This window comes from Oncorhynchus keta, chromosome 28, assembly GCF_023373465.1.
Source record: "Oncorhynchus keta strain PuntledgeMale-10-30-2019 chromosome 28, Oket_V2, whole genome shotgun sequence".
NCBI lineage: Eukaryota > Metazoa > Chordata > Actinopteri > Salmoniformes > Salmonidae > Oncorhynchus > Oncorhynchus keta.
In genome coordinates, this window is record NC_068448.1 from 72,451,325 (window position 1) to 72,472,954 (window position 21,630).

Genomic DNA, 21,630 nt, shown 5'->3' on the forward strand with positions numbered 1-21,630 from the left:
CAGACGAGCTTCCCTGACATGGTTTCTGACAGTTTGTGCAGAAATTTTTCCCCGTTGTGCAAACCCACAGTTTCATCAGCTGCCAGGGTGGCTGGTCTCAGATGATCCCTCAGGTCAAGAAGCCAGGACCGGTCTGTGGTTGTGAGGCCAGTTGGAAGTACTGCCAAATTCTCAAAACAACGTTGGAGGTGGCTTATGGTAGAGAAATTGACATTAGATTGTTTGGCAACAGCTCTGGTAGACATTCCTGCAGTGCTCCAGCAAAACTTGAGACATCTGTGGCATTGTGTTGTGTGACAAAACTGCACATTTTAGAGTGGCCTTTAACTGTCCCCAGCACAAGGTGCACCTGTGTAATTATTATACTGTTTAATCAGCTTCTTGATATGCCACACCAGTCAGGTGGATGGATTATCTTGGCAAAGGAGAAATTCTCACAGAGATGTAAACAAATTTGTGAACAACATTTGATAGAAATATGCTTTTTGTGCTTATGGAAAATGTCTGTGATGTTTTATTTCAGCTCATGAAACATGGGACCAACACTTTACAATTTGCGTTTATATTTATGTTCAGTATAATTACTATTAAACAAATAATTGGGCGTTGTACTTTACTATCAACCGTAACGCCTCTTGGTGGGGTGGTGATTTCTTCACCGATTTTATAGTATCCGGACCGCTCGTTCATTTGTAACGGCAGTTCCTGTATTCTCGCTCCAGTTGTTACCTCATCTGCACAGACCGCTTTAAATGTAGGACCAGGACAAGATGGCGGGTACGTAGTCTATTTACGCTAGCTTCGGGAAAATGCACAATTCCGTACCATTTTTTTAACAGTTTCGAGTGAAAGTCGATACAGCAGAACAATTTAGTAATAGATTGAGTATCTTTTGATTCCGTTATTGGTTGTTTTTAACAGATATATCTTTACTCCAAGAGGATTCCCAGGAGGAGTTGGACGGATGTAAGTTTGTCCCTGTGTTTTCAGTGTTGGAAATTGCTAACTCGCCGTGCAATGCATGCGATGATTGCCTTGTCGGCTCTCTGGAGTTCACGGGTCTGTGTGGGCCTTGGGTAGACGAGTTGGACTGTCCCCTTTCTTTGCAACTTACTTAACTTCTTCGATGTGTAGTGCGTTATATTCACATCCTACATTTTTTTTAAATGCTCTCGAAAGTAGTTTCGTAAAAGCTAACACTCACGCGCTAGCCTCTCCGATAGCCAAGCAGACAGCTAGCCTCTCCGATAGCCAAGCATAGTAACCACTGCATTACATTTGATTATGATCGTCTCGCTTCCTTCGCTAACTAGGTTCTCAACCTAATACATCAAGCTTGCATGCAGGATTGCTAACCTAGCTAGGTCAGCTAGCTAGCTACCACCCATAGCGGAGGGAGGTTTCTGTTACATCAGATATGGAACCCAGTTAAGCCCTACGACTATAGCCTGACACTTCCTGAACTGGATTATTAATATAAATAATAATAATAATATAGGCTTTCTAGTCTTTGCAGCCAATCTAAATTACTATGATATAACAACTAGCCAGCTATCTATTTTATATGACTATCCAGTATGCATATTAGACAATTTGGTGACTGATAAATTGTAGCGAAAGTGGGAAGTTTATACACCTAGTCGGGCTATTGTGCAATAACTGGGATTTGCAGTTACCATACATTGTACAAGCTAGGTATTTATGTTGCAATATGATAGATTGCTTTGTTTCAGTCGTGCATTTTGCAACATACCCATACCATTGCGAGAACAGTCATGCAACAAGTCCACCTACAGATCACTACCATCATCCTATAGATCCCCACCTGCTTGTATACTATGTATATTCACTGTATTTCAAGGACTTCTTCATATGTTTCTTTCACCAAATCTGTCATTTTCACTTTTGCACTTTTTTTCCCCCCCTTGGACTGCATTCTCCTAACCACTGTTGATATGCTAATAGATTTAGCATTGGGGCCAAGCTTCTGCCACCACTGCATGTCACCTCATCACTGTCCCTCACCGGCCTGACTGGGTACGTGGTGGTGGGTGCCTCTCATGCACAATATTCCCAATGTCTCTAATAGTTGGTGTGGATGACTACAGCTCAGAGTCTGACGTCATTATTATACCTTCAGCCTTGGATTTTGTATCGCAAGATGAGATGCTGACTCCCCTTGGAAGATTGGATAAATACGTCGCTAGTGAAAATATTTTTAACAGGTAAATGTCCAATGGAATGTTATTAAAACTCACACTTTTTTGAAGACTTAAAAAAAAAATAGAATATTTAAAATATCACATTTTGTTATGACTTCCAGACAGATGGTGGCACGAAGTTTGTTGGACACACTAAAAGCAGTGAGTGAGGATGAGAGGGACTGTATCGGCGTCTTGGAGAGAGTGGGTCGACTTGCTGATGACTCGGGTAAGACCCCATCGGTTTATACGGGACGTTTGTTTCATATTTAACGACTGACTGTAGTGAAAACTGTCTGTTGTGTATATGAACTGGTTGTGTGTGTCTGCATGCCCTGGACATGCCCTTATTTCTGTCAAGAAGTAGTCTGTCCTCTTGGCTGGCCACTAGTGCAGAGGAGAGACTCATGAGTGTTTAATGGAGGGATGTAGTTAACTGCACCTAGATGCCATTTCATACAGGTGAAATGTAGTCTGAGTTTTCCAGCCAGTCCCAGTTTGCTCCCATGGCCCTGTAAGGTGCAGGTAGGCTAAAGGTGTCGGCATGCTTCAGTTCAGCTCGCATACTCAAAATACCTTCACTTGAAAAACGAGGAAAATCGGCAATAGTGATGTTTGTCCATTTTGAGATGCTGTAGCCAGTATACACTTCCTCAAAATAGTCTGAATTAATCTAAGACCACTCAAGAAATCTGTAATTCATTTTGACGTTCTTGCCGAAGAGCTCTTAGTCACACAATTTTTACATCTAAGATGTTTGGTGCATATTTTTCAATGAAAAAAATGGCATAAAATGAGTCGTCCCTCGTTGAATGACAGCCGTTATTGAAATGTCTCTACTTTTGACCAATCACATACGAAGGGGCGCAGACTTCAGGCTCTGAACTTTGACTTGCTTCCATTTAAAAAAGGTGTTCCCGAACAGCCCCCCCCGCCCCCCCCCCCCAAAAAAATGATGCCCAAAACGAACAAACTTCACAAAATGTCATAAAATATACACAAACTCTACTGAACTGTTTTGTCTGGGAAGCGTGCGGATACCTTTAAGGAATATAGAGGAAGCTGCATCACTGCTTATACATATCCAGTAGGGATTCGAAAATATATTTGGATTTGGGCATTTATTGGTTGGGATAACTAATAATAAGTTACCCCAACTAAAAAAAATGTGCAATGGTCAGGTCTCTGTCGTTCTCTGATTGTAGTGGCCTAGCGGTGTCCTTGTAAGTGCAGGGGATGTCTTTCAGTGTAATGCAGTAGCCCTGCATAATGGTGCAGGCATACATTGGAGCAGCAACCAGTTCCCTTGACCCTGGAGTAAACTGACCATAGAGGATCTTAGTCAGTCAGTGGGCATGTATTTTAAACAACTACATCAAAATAAAAACAACTGTTTTCCCTTAGCATCACATACGCTGGGTGTGCTTCGGGGACATTCTGGCACAGCCTGGTAAAACGGAGAGTCAAAATGCACCGTCCATCAGCATCCTTCTCACAGCTATTTATTAGTGCATCTTTAAAATATAGGCTAAAAGTCTAAAGTCACACTTGAAGTTAAGACAATCTTAACTGTGTTTCTGCAGGCAATTTCTTTGGACATACAATATCCTCCTCTGGTCCCAGGGCATCCAGCCAGGTGTCAGTCATTGTTGAACACTTGTGCTGCTGTCGATGATGAAACCAGTCCCCCTTTGTCATTGAAGACATTTGATCTTCAGGCTTTATTGACCCCCTTTTCTACTGTCCTTAAAATACCTCTTAAGTGTTTTTAAAATGTCTGACCTTTCTCTTTTCAGAGCCCTCTGTAAGAGCAGAACTAATGGAGCAAGTTCCTCACATCGCCATTTTCTGTCAGGAGAACAGACCTTCCATTCCGTTTGCCTTCTCTAAGTACTTGCTACCGATCGTGGTGAGATACCTGGCTGACCAGAACAACCAGGTAAGGGAGGCGTGTGATAAGAATACATTACATTCTTTTTTTTTTTTTTTTTTTTGTATTGTTCAACATACTTTGTTCTGTTTAAAAAAAAAATGTATTGCCTCCCTCGCTTTCTCTAGCCATTGGCACATGTTATTTAAACATCTATTCAGCGACAATAAATTAAGCTCATAGATGTTATTCTACCTAATGTTATTAATAGTGTCTGTGTGTGTGATATCTCGCCAGGTCAGGAAGACCAGCCAGGCGGCCCTGCTGGTGCTGCTGGAGCAGGAGCTGATTGAAAGGGGGGACATTGAGACCCTGGTGTGCCCCGTTCTGGTGGACCTGACCGCCCCCGACAGCAACGACGACGTCAAGACTGAAGCCATGGCCGTGAGTCACGTGACCAAGGAGATGCCTGAAATGGCACCCTATTCCCTATATAAAGTGCACTACTAAGTAGCTTTGTTGGTCAAACGTGGTGTAATACATATGAGAATTGAAGGTGCAGTAGTGTGGAGACTGGTGGTCAGGGAACATGACCCACACAACATTATGACATTATCAGGCAGCTACTGTGCCACGTTTTTAGATATGATCAAATGCAAAAAGTAGAATAAGGTTGACTCCTTTTGTTTTATTTACCATAGCTGTGATTTCCAGAAGCAGGCTGCAGCCAGCATTCAAATGAATGTTTGCCCTTCTGCGGATAGTGCAAGCAAGTGTATTTCAAAGTTGTCTGTAGAACGCAGGTAGTTTTGTTGTGACATTTTAGTTCAAACCACCGCGCTGTGTGAGAAGGATCCTGACGGACGGTGTATTTTGACGCTCTGTTTTTGTGGCTGTAGATCATCTGTAAGATGGCCCCCATGGTAGGCAAGGACATCACTGAGCGCCTCTTCCTGCCCCGCTTCTGTGAGATGTGCTGCGACTGCAGGATGTTCCACGTGCGCAAGGTTAGTAGAGACTAAACTAGGGTTGTGTTCATAAGGCACCAAACAAATGAAAATGGACTGAAATAGGAGGGACTAGCTGGACTGGGCACATGTTTCTTTCCCTTTTTCCCCGTTAACATTTTTAAATGTCTTTTGTTGTGCCTTAATGAACACGACCCTGGATTAGATCACCCCCAAGCAGTGGCTATACACTCAAGCAGACTTTCTCAACTTTTCAGCTTTTTTCTGTTTAACATATTGTTAAATCTGCTTGGGGTTGGAGTCATTGCTTTAGATGAGGTCATTTTTGTGTGTTTGTGGCAGGTTTGCGCTGCAAACTTTGGTGACATTTGCAGTGTTGTTGGAGGAGAGGCAACAGAGGAACTCCTGGTACGTGTCGACTTCTTTTGGTTTCATTCTTTCTCAGCCAACTGACTCGCTAACTTTGTTTGCTTCCAGCGACACACCAGGGTTTACTTAAATGAGTCATCTAAAAGCCAGAAGTTTCTGTTGCACATGCCGTTCCCAACTGCCACTTTTCCAACTCTTTCTCAGAATTCTCAGCATATTGTTCTGTGTTGTGACATTGAGATTGTAACGGGTGAAACATTGATGTCCTCTCTCTCCACTCAGTAGCTCGGCTTTGTGTGACAATGAAACTGCATGCTAAGCTCCGACTGAAACACTTTTAAAAACTTTTCATCTCGCTCACTCCCCCACCTCTCTCCTTTCCTGCCCAGTTGCCCCGCTTTTTCCAGCTCTGCTCGGACAACGTGTGGGGGGTGAGGAAGGCCTGCGCTGAGTGCTTCATGACTGTTTCCTCGTCCACCTCGCAGGAAGTGCGCAGGACCAAGCTATCGTCGCTCTTCATCAGCCTCATCAGTGACCCCTCCCGATGGGTGAGCACCAAGCAGAAATTTTGGTCAACCCACATCGTAAATGGAAACTAATTACTTAAGCATAGGTATTAAACATTGACCTGCTGGGGCCAGAGTTCTACTCTTAATCCTCTAGGTATTTTGCTGTTAATTAAGGGAACTAACTTGTCCACTGTATCTCAGTCGGTAGAGTATGGCACTTGCAACGCCAGGGTTGTGGGTTTCATTCCCATGGGGGACCAGTAAGAACAAATATGAAATTAAAGTGTATGCACTCACCATGCTCTGGATAAGCGCTTCTGCAAAATGTAAAATTAAACTTAACTTTTTAGAGTAAATACATTTTAATTTTTACTGCAGGGCCTGTGGGTAGTAGGTAGCCCACTTTGGGGAACATTCACTTGACATATTTTACCAAGATGTCTGAGAGGCCAACTTCCTTATTTGAATGCACAACTTGGTTACTTCTCTTTACAAGAGTGTCTGCTAAGTGACTGTAGAGTAATTGACATGTCATACTTGTTTGTTCCTTGACCTCTGACCTCTGTCTCTCTTACTGTGTGTCAGGTGCGTCAGGCTGCCTTCCAGTCGCTTGGCCAGTTCATCTCCACGTTCGCCAGCCCCAACAGTGTGGGCCAGTACTTCAGAGAGGGGGAGGAGGGCGAGTGCAATTGTGTCCACTCACAGAACAGGTGCAGCCATTTTGGGCATCTGAAAGGGAATATTGATTCTGAATGGTTTTCTTTCAGTGAAGGAAATACCCCAAGCTTGTATTGTACTGCTTGTTTGTAACATGCTTTCTCTGTCTCTCTCTCTCCCAGTATTGAAGAGAAACCACTGAACCTGGACACTACAGACCCTTCCCTCAGCGCTAACACGGATGACTCTCAGAGGCGGGGGGATGACTCTCCTGTATGCACAAATGGCAACCACGTAGAGGGTTGTCTACAACAGGACTGCATTTCCAACCATGCCCAGGGGACCACAGCGAGGGGGAGGATGGGGGGTTTTGCCGGACAGAGGAGGAGATGGGTGTAATGGACGTGGCAGAGCAGGGGGGTGGGGAGCAGACGGCGGAGGCTTTGGCCCTGGACGGTCCCGAGTGCCTCTGTGGGAAGGAGGCTTCCTCGCTCGCCCCCAACTCGGACCCCTCGGAGAAGGAGGGAGACTCTACCAGCACAGCAGGGGCTCAGGAAGAGGAGGAAGCCCCTTCAGTGGCTACTGAGAGCACTAAGAACGAGCCACAGCCACATGAGAAACGCACAACCTATAACGAGAAGGACGACTCACCAGCAGACATATTGGCGCCCTCATCCTTCTCCCTCCCTGAACCAGCAGAGGAGGAGTCCCCCTACGTTAGTCCTCAGGACAATATCCCCGAGCAGGAGCTTTACAACTCCTTCCACTTCTGGAGGTTGCCCATCGCTGAGATGGACCTGGACATGGAGCTGCTCCAGCAGGGGGAGATGGTCCCGGAGGAGCCCCCCTGCTACGTCTCCTCCGGTCAGGGCAAGGCTAAAGCCTCGGCCCCAGTCCTGGATAGGAAACAGCTGGAAGAGCTGATCGAAAACCTGGAGCCTCATATTGATGACCCCGACGTGAAAGGTGAGCTGTGCATTGTGTAAAGCTGTAGCTTGACCTCCCTGTCATCGGTCTACACTCTACTGCTGCGATCACGAGAAGCTGCTTACTTCAATACCATACGTAGAAATGTAACTCAATAAGAGGTGGTTATTTTGCTAACTGTTGCAATTCATGGTTGTGTACCCATTCATATAGGGACAGTGGCTTAGTGTATTGGCTGAATGCAATTATATTGTAAGAGAAGTTGTCATGGAGGGTGAAATCCCTCAGGTTATAAATAGACTAATCCTTAACCAGAGCAAACAGTGAAATTCAATACATTGTTTTTGAATGATTAACATTCCTCTGCTGTGATTGGACAGAAGAAGCTCTTTCACAGGTAGTGTAGAGTAGTGCTCTGAGCCGAACCCTATAGGCCAATGGTGTGAGAGGCTAGCCTTTGATTACAGTCCACTGTGTTTTTGGTGGAATTGAAACCCTTAATGTTGCATGTGAGGCTAGCAGCCTGCTGGCACCTGGCCATTTCACACAATAGAAACCGGAAGTCATATTTGGGCCGATTTGAAAGAGAGGGGTAAAATAGAAAACCGGGAGAGGTGTGGTGTGGCCTATAATGTTACAGATGGCACAATGAAAGGAAGAGGCGTTGTCAGAGGATCCCCGAAAGCACTAGAAAGAAACTTCAAACTAAAGCAGTTTGTCGCTAAACAGTTTTTCCTTCAATCTTCCTTTTATGTGCGAGCCTCCTCATTGTCTGCCTATAGATGCAATCCTATCATGCTGCATGTAATGAACTCAGGTAGTCTAGGCCAGGGATGGACAACTCCTGTCTTCAGGGGCCAGAGTTCTGTAACACTGCCCTGACATCCCTAGCAAACACAGCTGATTTAAACTAATTACATTCCAAATTGAGTCGTTGATTATTGGAGTCAGGTGTGTTGACTGAGGCACTAATCAGACCCCTGAGGACTGGAGTTACCCTGGGTTAGACCTATACTACAGAACTCTGCTGTGTTCCAGTACTGTTTGTTTCTAAAAACGGGTCACATGAATTTAATGATCTGTCACTGAGTACGGTTACATGCACACAATAATGCGATTTTTATTGTAGGTAGTAAGATTAATATAGTAGTTTGATTTAAAATGTTTACAGGCTTTGCAAGAAGAACAGTCTGTCACTCTGAAAAATGCAGAAAATCACCGATCTACCCCATATTTTTTTGATATATATATATATACACACACACACACACACACACACACACACACACATACAGTGCCTTGCGAAAGTATTCGGCCCCCTTGAAGTTTGCGACCTTTTGCCACATTTCAGGCTTCAAATATAAAGATATAAAACAGTATATATATTTTTTTTAAGAATCAACAACAAGTGGGACACAATCATGAAGTGGAACAACATTTATTGGATATTTCAAACTTTTTTTTAACAAATCAAAAACTGAAATTGGGTGTGCAAAATTATTCAGCCCCCTTAAGTTAATACTTTGTAGCGCCACCTTTTGCTGCGATTACAGCTGTAAGTCGCTTGGCGTATGTCTATCAGTTTTGCACATCGAGAGACTGACATTTTTCCCCATTCCTCCTTGCAAAACAGCTCGAGCTCAGTGAGGTTGGATGGAGAGCATTTGTGAACAGCAGTTTTCAGTTCTTTCCACAGATTCTCGATTGGATTCAGGTCTGGACTTTGACTTGGCCATTCTAACACCTGGATATGTTTATTTTTGAACCATTCCATTGTAGATTTTGTTTTGGATCATTGTCTTGTTGGAAGACAAATCTCTGTCCCAGTCTCAGGTTTTTTGCAGACTCCATCAGGTTCTTCCAGAATGGTCCTTTATTTGGCTCCATCCATCTTCCCATCAATTTTAACCATCTTCCCTGTCCTTGTTGAAGAAAAGCAGGCCCAAACCATGATGCTGCCACCACCATGTTTGACAGTGGGGATGGTGTATTCAGGGTGATGAGCTGTGTTGCTTTTACGCCAACCATAACGTTTTGCATTGTTGCCAAAAAGTTCAATTTTGGTTTCATCTGACCAGAGCACCTTCTTCCACATGTTTGGTGTGTCTCCCAGGTGGTTTGTGGCAAACTTTAAACGACACTTTTTATGGATATCTTTAAGAAATGGCTGTCTTCTTGCCACTCTTCCATAAAGGTCAGATTTGTGCAATATACGACTGATTGTAGTCCTATGGACAGAGTCTCCCACCTCAGCTGTAGATCTCTGCAGTTCATCCAGAGTGATCATGGGCCTCTTGGCTGCATCTCTGATCAGTCTTCTCCTTGTATGAGCTGAAATTTTAGAGGGACGGCCAGGTCTTGGTAGATTTGCAGTGGTCTGATACTCCTTCCATTTCAATATTATTGCTTGCACAGTGCTCCTTGGGATGTTTCAAGCTTGGGAAATCTTTTTGTATCCAAATCCGGCTTTAAACTTCTTCACAACAGTATCTCGGACCTGCCTGGTGTGTTTCTTGTTCTTCATGATGCTCTCTGTGCTTTTAACGGACCTCTGAGACTATCACAGTGCAGGTGCATTTATACGGCGACTTGATTACACACAGGTGGATTGTATTTATCATCATTAGTCATTTAGGTCAACATTGGATCATTCAGAGATCCTCACTGAACTTCTGGAGAGAGTTTGCTGCACTGGAAGTAAAGGGGCTGAATAATTTTGCACTCCCAATTTTTCAGTTTTTGATTTGTTAAAAAAGATTGAAATATCCAATAAATGTCGTTCCACTTCATGATTGTGTCCCACTTGTTGTTGATTCTTCACAAAAAAATTGTTTTATATCTTTATGAAGCCTGAAATGTGGCGAAAGGTCGCAAAGTTCAAGGGGGCCGAATACTTTCGCAAGGCACTGTACCTATATATATACCCCCCCAATTGGAGTAAACTAATAAACACTTCTGCTTTTACCCTTAATTTATTAATCTTATACACATTTTAGATGGTCTATTTTACAATAGTTCTCTTGTTTGTTCTTAGTCCTTCCTCTATTTCTGATGTCCATCCAGTTGGATTTCTATTTGTAACTATACTATTTCACAAAAGTTCAGAACCTTTATACATTTTACAGATCCCATATGTTTTACATTGTTTATCTTGTTATTAGTCCCACCCTTCAGCTCCACTCAACCCCTCCCATCTGTCTCTCAACATCATCCATTTCGGATTTCTATTTGCCATATATTTTTCAACTGTGCTGTGATGCTTCACTAAAGAATTGAACCTTCCTATTCTCATAGCTTCTACAGATTGTAATTCTTTTTGTCTGTTGCTAAAACTGTTATTATATTATTGATTGATTGACTATGGCTTTTCAAGTCACCCAGTATTGCTATCTGCAGCATTAGTTCTAGGCAAATGTTACAATTCTTCAGCCATTCCTGGACCTGTGACCAAAAACCAGCTACATATGGACAATACCAAAATAAATGTCCTGATGACTCTGCCTCCTCACAGCAGAATCTGCAGAGCTGGGAAGACTGTATCCCCCATATAATTAACATTCTGTTGGTTGCAAGAATTTTGTATAGTAATTTAAATTGAAAAATTAGTTTTGAATCCGGCGTTTTGCGTATCAATTCATAAACCATGTGCCATGGAATGGGTACATCAAATCTCTTCCCAACTATTTTGCAATTTATATGGCACAGCTGTCAGTTTTTCTGGTCCTTAAATGAAATTGGTATATGTTTTTATTTATCACACTTTTCTTTAACCATTTGTGTTCTTTAATACAGGGCCGACATACAAGTTCCTTACTTGTTTTCACCTTCTACTTGCCTCTTCCATTTTTGTGGTAATGCTGCAATTAATTGGTTGTAATTTTGGGTAGAGCAGACATCTCCTGTTCAGGAGATGTACTGAAGCACAATGACTGACTCTGCTTAGCCTTGACAGATTTACAATCTGCTCTTCCTCGTCTGTAAAGATGAGCCCCTTGTCGGTGCTTAGGGCCAGTGCAGTAGCTCCTTTCCTTGGTTTTGTGTGTGATCGGTTGTTGTGAAGAGGGCCGGCTGTAAGCCTAGACAAGGGCTCCCTGTTGTGCATATGGCACAAAGAACGCTTGTTTGACAATGACATGTGCGCACACACACAGGCCTCGATGGGCTGTTTTATACACTCACGGTAATGGTGTCACAACAAGGAGGAATAGGTCTCCTAGACGCTTCAGGTATATCATAGAATGAGCAGGCAGGCAGGGTAGCCTAGTGGTTAGTGTTGGACTAGTAAACGGAAGGTTGCAAGTTCAAACCCCGAGCTGACAAGGTACAAATCTGTCGTTCTGCCCCAGAACAGGCAGTTAACCCACTGTTCCTAGGCCGCCATTGAAAATAAGAACTTGTTCTTAACTGACTTGCCTAGTTTTAAATAAAGGTAAAATAAAAAAATAGCAATATGGTATTTTCTCTAGGCTCAAGTTGTATTGTTTGGCAATAATACAGGTTGGGCATTGTTTCTGAACATGGTGACAGAGCAATGTGGAACTCACCTGCTCATGCCCCCCCCCTCCCCTTCCTGCAGCACAAGTGGATGTCCTGACAGCTGCTCTGAGAGCCACAACCATGGACTCTCACCTAGAGGATGCCTTCCTGGAGCCCCGGGACAGCCAGGGGGGAGACCACTACGACAACCCCTTTGGAGTGCACCAGATGCCCCTTTTAGGACACCATTCAGACATGGAGGTGAGAGGGTGGAATGGTGTCACACCTATAGAGAGAAATGAACTGTAGGGTTGTCATGTTTGACCTGTGATTAATCCCGGTGTCTGTGCAGAGGCGAAACTCCACCCTGCAGATGCACCATGGTGACGACTCTGAGCTGAGCGATAGCAGCTTCAGTCCAGAGGACGAGAAGAAATCCAAGCATCAGGACGTGATCCCTCAGGCCCTGCTAGACCAGTACCTGTCCATGACAGACCCTTCCAGAGCTCAAACGGTGGACATGGAGATCGCCAAGCACTGTGCCTACAGCCTGCCTGGTGTGGCCATGACCCTGGGCAGACAGAACTGGCACTGTCTCAGGGACACCTATGAGACCCTGGCCTCTGACATGCAGGTGTGTCTACGCTCCACTTCTGTCTTGGCTACATCTCACTGACACCTTCTGTCAATTGTACTGTAAATGTTTTTGAGGAAAAATACGGGTTTTCCCTTCAGAAGTTGTTTTTGACCCCCCCATTCCATTTCAACCTCAACCCACCATGGAACACATGCACTAGAACACCGACCTTGTGGAACGTTTAGGTAGATCTGGATTGTGTATAACTGGCATGCCTCGCTCACTTGTAGCGTAAGCTCTAATCGTGACATCTGCACGTTCCACAACGTCGCGTCCTCCTGAATGTGCCCCCATGGTTAGTATGTAGCCTAGCAGTGTGGCTCTCTCACTGGTCTATTTCCTCCTCCCCTGCCAGCTGGTTGTTGTCAGGGAGGGTGCTTTGACAGACTGGACCTAGACTGGAGCATGGAGCAGGTTTGCTTTTCTTTCTGGTCCTCCTCAAGCACCTTTTTTATTGTGATTCTCCAAGCCCAATGTGTGGTTCCTTGGCTTTCCAAATGCAGTCCTCCAAAAACAAACTTTTATCCTCTCACCTTACAGTTGTCAACCCCACAGTTTGCCTGCCTGCAAGGAATGACATTTTGCCCTAGGCACGACAGCTGAAGTGCTTGACACTATTGGCTCTGGTGAGGCTCAACCCCCCAAAAAAAAAATCAGTGAGTTGGAAGCCTGAGGACTGGAGTTGGCTCGCAGTGTGATTCCTCCATGTCTCCGGTGCCGTCTCCCCCTGGCCGCGCCCTTTGTCCCACTTTATACACGCCTTCTAACGTCACTGGGTCTTCCTGGGCTCTAATGTCTCTCTCCGTCCTCCAGTGGAAGGTGCGTCGGACGTTGGCCTTCTCCATCCACGAGCTGGCCCTGATCCTGGGTGACCAGCTGACGGCTGCGGACCTGGTGCCAGTCTTCAACGGCTTCCTCAAGGACCTGGATGAGGTGCGGGTAGGGGTCCTCAAACACCTCTACCACTTCCTTAAGGTCAGTCGGCACCTCTTTCTTTGGCACTCTCATCCAATAAGGGAAGACTTGATCAATATTTTAAAAGAATACGAATAGAAATGATAATTAGAATGGATGGGTTACCTTTTTATTGTGTTGTCACGATGAGTTTACTGCAGCTCATAATGGTTCATATTTCCTGTAGTGATTATAGGATCCAGGCACACCTGCTGTGTCTTCTGTGCTGCAGTGTGGTCGCAGGGGATCAACCTCCTTTCTCGCTCTCTCTCCCTCTAGCTGCTGCACCAGGACACCCGGCGTAAATACCTGTACCAGCTCCAGGAGTTCCTGGTCACAGACAACAGCCGCAACTGGCGCTTCCGATCAGAGCTGGCAGAGTAGGTTCTACCCTGTTACCACACTTCATGTAATCCATTTATTTCCCCTGTGACCTTAGTTGTGACACACACCATTAGTAGCCAGAAGTAGCCCGACGTAGTGACGTTCCTGTACTGTATGGGTGAGGGAGTTAAACATAGAAGTAGCTTCTCCAAGATGTCTGTTTTGGTGACATTAGGTTCTATGGGTCAGGGTAATCTGTATCTCCTCTGTGTTCTCAGACAGCTGGTGTTGTTACTGGAGCTGTACAGTGGTCAGGATGTGTATGACTACCTTCGACCCCTGGCCTTCAGCCTGTGTCTGGACAGAGTGTCCTCTGTACGCTGGACCTCCTACAAACTGGTACGTCACAGCCAGCGACCCCCCCCCCCCGGACACGGTCTTCCTGATGTTTTTGTTTACCAGTAGACCTTTTTGTCTTAGTTTGGACACACCTATACATTCAAGGGTTGTTCTTTATTTTTTACTATTTTCTTGAATGGTAAAGACAAACTAACCAAGAAAGTGTTTAACAAATCAAAATATATTTTAGGTTCTTCAAAGTAGTCACCCTTTGCCTTTTGATGATAGCTTTGCACACTCTTGGTGTTTTCTCAACCAGTTTCACCTGGAATGCTTTTCCAACAGTCCTGAAGGAGTTCACACTTACGGTGAGCACTTGTTGGTTGCTTTTCCTTAACTCTGCTGTCCAACTCACCCCAAACCATCTCAATTGGGATGAGGTTGGGTGTTTGTGGAGACCAGGTCGTCAGATGCAGCTCTCCATCACTCTTCTTCTTTGTCAAATAGTCCTTACACAGCCTCACAACCTCAAATATGGACTCATCAGACCAAAAGACTGATTTCCACCGGTCTAATGTCCATTGCGCATGTTTTTTGACCCAAGCAAATCTCTTCTTATTGGTGTCCTTTAGTAGTGTTTTTTTTTTTTGTAGCAATTTGACCATGAAGGCCTGATTCACACAGTCTCCTGAACAGTTGATGTCTGTTATTTGAACTCTGAAGCATTTATTTGGGCTACAATTTCTGAGGCTGGTAACTCATGAACTTATCCTCTGCAGCAGAAGTAACTCTGGGTCTTCCTTTCCTGTGGCGGTCCTCGGGAGAGCCAGTTTCATCGTAGTGCTTGATGTTTATTGCGACTGCTCTTGAAGAAACGTTCAAAGTTCTTAATGTTCCGTATTGACTGACCTTCATGTCTTAAAGTAATGATGATGGACTGTCGCTTCTCTTTGCTTATTTGAGCTGTTCTTGCCATAAAATGGACTTGGTCTTTTACCAAATAGAGCTATCTTCTGTGTGCCACCCGTACCTCGTCACAACACAACTGATTGGCTCAAATAAAGAAAAAGCCTTGAATGAGTAGTTGTGTCCAAACTTTTGACAGGGTGTGTGTGTGTGTGTGTGTGTGTGTGTGTGTGTGTGTGTGTGTGTGTGTGTGTGTACATACACTATGGTTCAAAAGTTTGGGGTCACTTAGAAATGTCCTTGTTTTTGAAAGAAAAGCACTTTTTTTTTGGTCCATTTTTAAAATGACATCAAATTGTTTATATATATATATTAGTGTAGACATTGTTAATGTTGTAAATTACTATTGTTGCTTGAAACAGCTGATTTAAAAAGTTTAAAAAAAAATGTAATGGAATATCTACATGGGTGTACAGAGGCCCATTATCAGCAACCATTTCTCCTGTGTTCCAATGGCACGTTCTGTTAGCTAATCCAGGTTTATCAATTTTAAAAGGCTAATTGATCATTAGAAAACCCTTTTGCATCTAGTAGTATTTTGTAATGTTACACCACCACATCCTTGGTAAGTATTTCTCCCTCCCTACCATTTCCACATATCTAGAACATTTCTCATGTTTTGCTCAACATACAGAGCAGGGCGACGTCCTGCTTACAGACATCAGCAACAGCACAATTCAAGTCTGCTAAAGATGGCTGCTATTGTCTCTTCCCAATATTAGCTTCCCAATATTAGCTTTCCACTGAGGCATGCCCTGATTGGGAAGAGATCATAGTAGTAGTTTAGCGATTCCGTTCCAAGACGTCACCCCTCTGTATGATGTCATATTACTGAGCCCATCTTAAGTTCCCTGGGCTTCATTTACCCAGAATTTGATGAAAAATGTTGATCCACGAAAAGGAATGCGTAATATTTATTGTATATTGTTAGGTGAGTGAGATCATCAGGAAGGTGGCGTCGTGCCAGGCGCTGCTGGCAGACTTCCTGAGTGAGCTGGTAGAGAAGTTCTGCCACTCCCCCAAGTGGTCGGGACGACAGGCCTTCGCTTTCATCTGTCAGGTGAGGACATCTTTGTCATGTTCATGGTTAGGCTTTGGCGGTATACTGTGTATATACCGGGGTATTTGGAACGAGCCACTGGGTGGTTTTTCAACACCATCAATACTGTTAACCATTTTTAAGCTTGTTTAGAAGTTATTTGTAGCTACTTTTAAGTAAATGCATGCAGTCAACTTGTGCAATAGGTTATGAAATAAAGCACGTTGCGCTGTTCATTTCACCCGTCACATTATTTTTTCATTATGAAGCTTACCGGTAGTCTCTAGTCACATGTTTGCTTACAAGCACTCAACGATGAGTCTGCCAGCAGAGCCCTGTGAGTCACTCACTGCTGTGCAGCGCGCACCAGGTGATCTAGTTACAGTATGGAATTCATAACTAAATGTTTACCAGCTAGATATCTTAACAACTATTCATTGAACTGTCTAAAATGTGCTAAATGCTCTGCGGTGGTGTATTTGGTTTGCTAATTTAGCTTCATGCGACATCAAGCTTCTCTTTGTAACAGTGGAGTCCCCTCCTGGATCAATAGCCTTGCGGTCTAATATTTGTTTTGTATGTGCAGCAAAGTGTGAGTAGCATTTTTGTGTTACTTGTATAACTTTGCTCTGGGATGTCTGTCCTGCAAATAGTTTGTCAGACTTTATAAAATGTTAGCATTTAGCTAGCATTTGCTATGGATTTGACATGTATTCTTTATTTAACCAGGGTAAAGCCCATTGAGACCATTTATTTTTCTATTTTTACTTGTTAGCATTACTATTACTAACATTTGGATTAAAGGGATTTGACAATAGTGCCCCTTGTGTTCAGTGCCAGTATTACCAAATATCCCGGGATGGCACAAGGTCGGTATGACAACCGCCCAAGCCTATTCATCGCTCTTCTTCTCTTGCCTTCTCCTGACCTATACAACACCAATAATCATCCAATAGGCCTAACCAAATAAACAAGGTAAATTCTGTCTGAACGACTTTACTTTCTTCCCTTTAGAGTGGTGTATGTTTACGATCCTAGAAAATGACTTGGGCTGTATTTATTTCTCATAGGTTAAGGTGATGTCAGCAGTGTTTTGCACGGTCGTTGACAGGATATCTGCCATGGCTTTTTGTCATCGTTTTTTCATTGGAATTTCACAATTTTCTCCAACATTAAGAGCTACAGTAACAAAGGAATATAAAATAAGAATAACAAAAAACTAACAGACAATAAAACAATAAAATAAAGGAATTAGGTCCAACACATGGTACGTACAGTGTAATCCTGAGACAAGTCGTCTACCACCACTAAGTCAATCCTTGCAGCGTAATGGCTGATAAATCAGGTTCTAGGTAATTCAAATAAGGTTCCCACACTTAGTAGAACTGATCTGTTTTAGAATGTAATGTACATGTCAGATTTTCCAATGGAGCCCATTCAAATAGCATCTTATGCCAATCCTTTAATAGAAGAGGGACCATGTCATTAATCCACTTTAAGAGGATGTTTTTCCTCCCTGTGATGGTAAGGATGTTGTAAAGCCTCATCTTTGCCACCGAAGTAACATGCCTATTGAGGAGAACTAACGTCAAAGAAATTGGGTCCATTTCTAGGTCCCCCCCTGAGCATTAGACCAGTACCTTTTTTTTTTTTTTTTTTTTTTGTAGTTTGTTTACGGTCACGTTCCAATGTGTTAGGGTGCCTGTATCAGTTTTACATTTTAGACACGGAGGAGGATGAGGGGCTGAAAGCATGTCTGATTTGGGGATGTATGCGACCTGTGTATTATTCTTAATCGGATTGCTCTCTAGTACGATTACAGCTAGATAATGTTTTACACATCTCCAAATGTCCTCCCACATCCCTGTCAATAGTAATAGAAAATACCCCCCCTGTGTGTCAACAGTTTAAAAAGGACCTTAAAACATCAAAATAAATGTAGACATTTTCCTTTGTCATTTGTTCAATGAGAAACACATCCGGGTTGCTTATCAAGGTGGTGCTCTTCAAAAAGTGTCTTACTTGTAGAAAGCAGGAGGAAGTCCTGCTCAACAGTCTCCACAAATTGCAAAATATTTTCAGCAAATTAAAAACTTCTGTCTGCCTATGCCCTTTATTAAGCCAGATGTTAGCCAGCAATCCAGGTACATAAAATCTAGGTGGTTAAGAGCAGAGGTTAGTTTGGGCTTTCCTAAAAAACATTGAACTGACCGCCATGCTTTGAGTGAATTAAGTGTAATGGGATTATTGCAGTAATCTTTTATAGATTTGAAGCTTCTGGAAAGATATATAAGATCTTGAAGACTTTTTCAAAATCCTCATAGCTAACAAAATAGAGGAGTCCTCATTATATAACATAAGTGGGCACACCACTGATATCCAAGTCTCCAATAGAATCTGGCAATATTGCTGTCTGAAGTCTTGCCTTGTGTTTACTCCATATGAAAGAACTTAACCAGCCATTCATGGCTCTGATTACCTTATTGTACCTTAAGACTGAGAGAATTTGGATTGGGTAAAGTAGTCTAGGTAAAATGTTAATTTTCAAGAGGTATATTCTACCCGTCCATGAAATCAGAAGAGTTGCAGCGCTCCAGATCCTGTTTTATTGTGTCAAATAAGGGAACAAAATTTTGTCTTTGTACATTTTGCTAGAATTGAGGAATTATGAATATACCCAGATGCATTAAACTTGATGGAGACTATTTTTGAAAGGAAAGGGAGGGGTAAGACTACCAAGTGGCATAGTCTCTGATCTAGTAAAGTTAATCTTGTAGCCTGAGAATACACTGAATAATTCAAGAATAAGAGGTGTAATTTGACTTCTCGGGGCTAAAAGATGAATAATCAAAACATTGTCAGCTGCCAAGGATTTTTAATTACAGTTTTTAATTGAGGTCTGTTTTTATTTGAAGAGCCTTTTAGTTTCCCCACCCTCATATTACACAGTGGACTAAGTTGCTATGGTAGCTATGAGGACACTGCTTTCAATGGGCCACTTGACATTGTCCTCAACATTTTATTTGATAGAATGGTGCCACTCATGTTATGTCCCACAATGTCTATTGTGTTGGAGGACAATGAGATCATGATGACTGAGTGGTCAAGTGTGTTAACGCACAAACACAACAAAGCACAAGTGTGTGTGTGTGTGTGTCGTGCATGCACACACAGAATCACCCCCAATCCATCTCTGAAACACACACACCATCCTCCCTCTCTCTTTCTGTCAGCTGGCGATTGAGGATGACTGTGTGTCGTTGGAGCAGTTCTCGGAGCATCTGCTGGCCCCTTTGTTACAGCTGGCCTCTGACCCCGTGGCCAACGTCAGGGTGCTGCTGGCCAAGACCATCCGTCAGAGCCTGCTGGAGAGAGGTACGTACACACACACCTGCTCCTCTGACCAATTCCATAGAGTTAGGCCTAGGAAACAAGCAATTATGGCTTCATTTGTTCTTGTAAAAATGTATCGTATTTATAAAATGAAGTACCTTAATTGCACTCACACAATGCATAGTGAAATTGTCTGGATGGTGTGAGTATATAGCTATGCCATTATTAATCCCCAATAAGGAAACATGACAAAGTATGACTTCTCCATATATCGTCAGCTTAACTGCAGTTGAACCCTGGTCACATCGGTCCTCTTCCTGTTGTCCCTGCAGAGTACTTCCTGCATTCTGCCAACTCCCACCAGGAGGCGCTAGAGCAGACACTGGTGGCCCTGCAGATGGACCTGGACAAGGACGTCAAATACTTTGCCAGCGTGCATCCTGGGAGCACTCGCCTCAGCGAGGACGCCATGAGCACCACCTCCTCCACCTACTGAGCACAGAGCACCCCTCGCCCCTCTAAACACACACAGGTTAGGGTGCAGAGGGCTTGAGGTAGCTTCTACTTCTCAACAGCCACAAGGGGAGGACCCATGAATCAACACAACAGATTAATTTAGTGCTTTGATTTGTTTATATTTTTTTTGCCACAGAAGCCTTAAGTGTCTTCCTTAAACTGGAAAATACTTGAATGTCCGGAGTGGATTCAGTGACTAACAAAACAAATGGTGGTGGTGGGGGGGGGTGATGATGATGAGGATGAGGGAACTCATGGGGACCAGTGCTAATAAGGACACCCCCCCCAGTACCTCCCCTTCCCCGCTCTCTTTCTATCGCTCTCATCCTCCCGAGACTTAGCGGAAGAGCCAGTATCTCACAAGCTTTATCGAACCACATAGCAGGACGACTGTCTAACTCAAAACGTTTAAACGGTATAATGTTTCTGTGATTGCTTTTTCTTATTCATACTGTATAAATGACTCCTATGCTGCATATATAAAAAAACAAAACTTTAAAAAAATGTCTGTACCATCACAGCCTTCTTCTGTGGACGTAGCACGTCTTCTCCTCCTGGGCTCCTGCCTCCATTGTTTTAACTCTCTAGTGCAGCACATTGTTGTACCCATAGACAGAGGGCCTCCCCCTGGCAGGCAGGGGTTCCTGTTTAATGAGAAATAAATGTATTTTTTTATTATGATGTCCGTTTTGCGGTGTTTTTTTTTAAGTAATCGGAGATATATCAAATTGTAAAAGGTCAGCACACTTGAAACGTGGTATTTAACCTGAGAATAAAATACTGCGCCGCACCCCCCGCTGTTATACCCTATTCTGTACATATCTCCAGCACCTTCTCCATTTTGATCAACGATCATGTATAGTATTGTGATACCACCCTCCCTTGTTTTACCTGTCGCAACATTAAATAAAAAAGCAGGCACAAATTTGTAGGTGCATTTTGTTTGTGTTGGAGGGGGTCTTTGAAACACATGTTTCTCAGGATATTCTTAACACCAAAGAGGAGTTTTATAGACAACTGGTGCCCGGGCTGGGATTGAATCAGAATGTGGATTACAGGCATTGTGGCTTTTAAAGGCAATTTACAGTAAACGTTGCCGGCTCAATCGGAAATTGCCTTAAATGCCTGTAATCCGCGATCAGAATGTATCCCGGCCCTTGTCAGACTGTTTTTAACCGGGACTCAAACCTTGTCACACCCTCCACCATGTTCCTTCTATTTCTGCTCACTGGTTGCTCTCATTGGTCACTCTAAACTCCGCCCACTGGTCCTTTAGCTAGAAAATGATTAGTTAGAGGACATTGTGTTGACTCAAACCAGGGACCTGTTGCAGCACAACCCCGCGTTCTTTACGCCCTCCACAACCATCCAACTTCTATCTCTACATGACTGGAAAACCCCTGTCGCTAAAGTCCGCCCATTGATCATTCTTCCAATAAATCAATCATTTATTTTGAAGCTGAGGTTTACTACAAAGCAGGATCAATTAGTTAGCCGGCTACCTTCAATTATTGTATTTGCAGTGGTTTTTGAAGCTAGTTTACA

The 21,630-nt window shown here is 43.4% G+C and overlaps 1 protein-coding gene across 1 annotated transcript; it reads left to right on the plus strand.

The window, feature by feature from the left end:
• Nucleotides 1–665: 665 nt before the first annotated feature.
• LOC118372618 (serine/threonine-protein phosphatase 4 regulatory subunit 1-like) lies at nt 666–20,766 on the plus strand. Its single transcript, XM_035758552.2, is given in 20 exon segments — nt 666–777; nt 922–966; nt 2,090–2,225; nt 2,324–2,430; nt 3,998–4,140; nt 4,369–4,515; nt 4,971–5,078; nt 5,382–5,447; nt 5,798–5,956; nt 6,503–6,627; nt 6,757–6,972; nt 6,975–7,540; nt 12,078–12,238; nt 12,330–12,611; nt 13,428–13,589; nt 13,848–13,948; nt 14,171–14,291; nt 16,129–16,257; nt 19,470–19,611; nt 19,902–20,766. Coding segments are annotated over 20 exon segments (3,087 nt in total). The 5' UTR covers nt 666–770; the 3' UTR covers nt 20,066–20,766.
• The last annotated feature ends 864 nt before the right edge of the window (nt 20,767–21,630 follow it).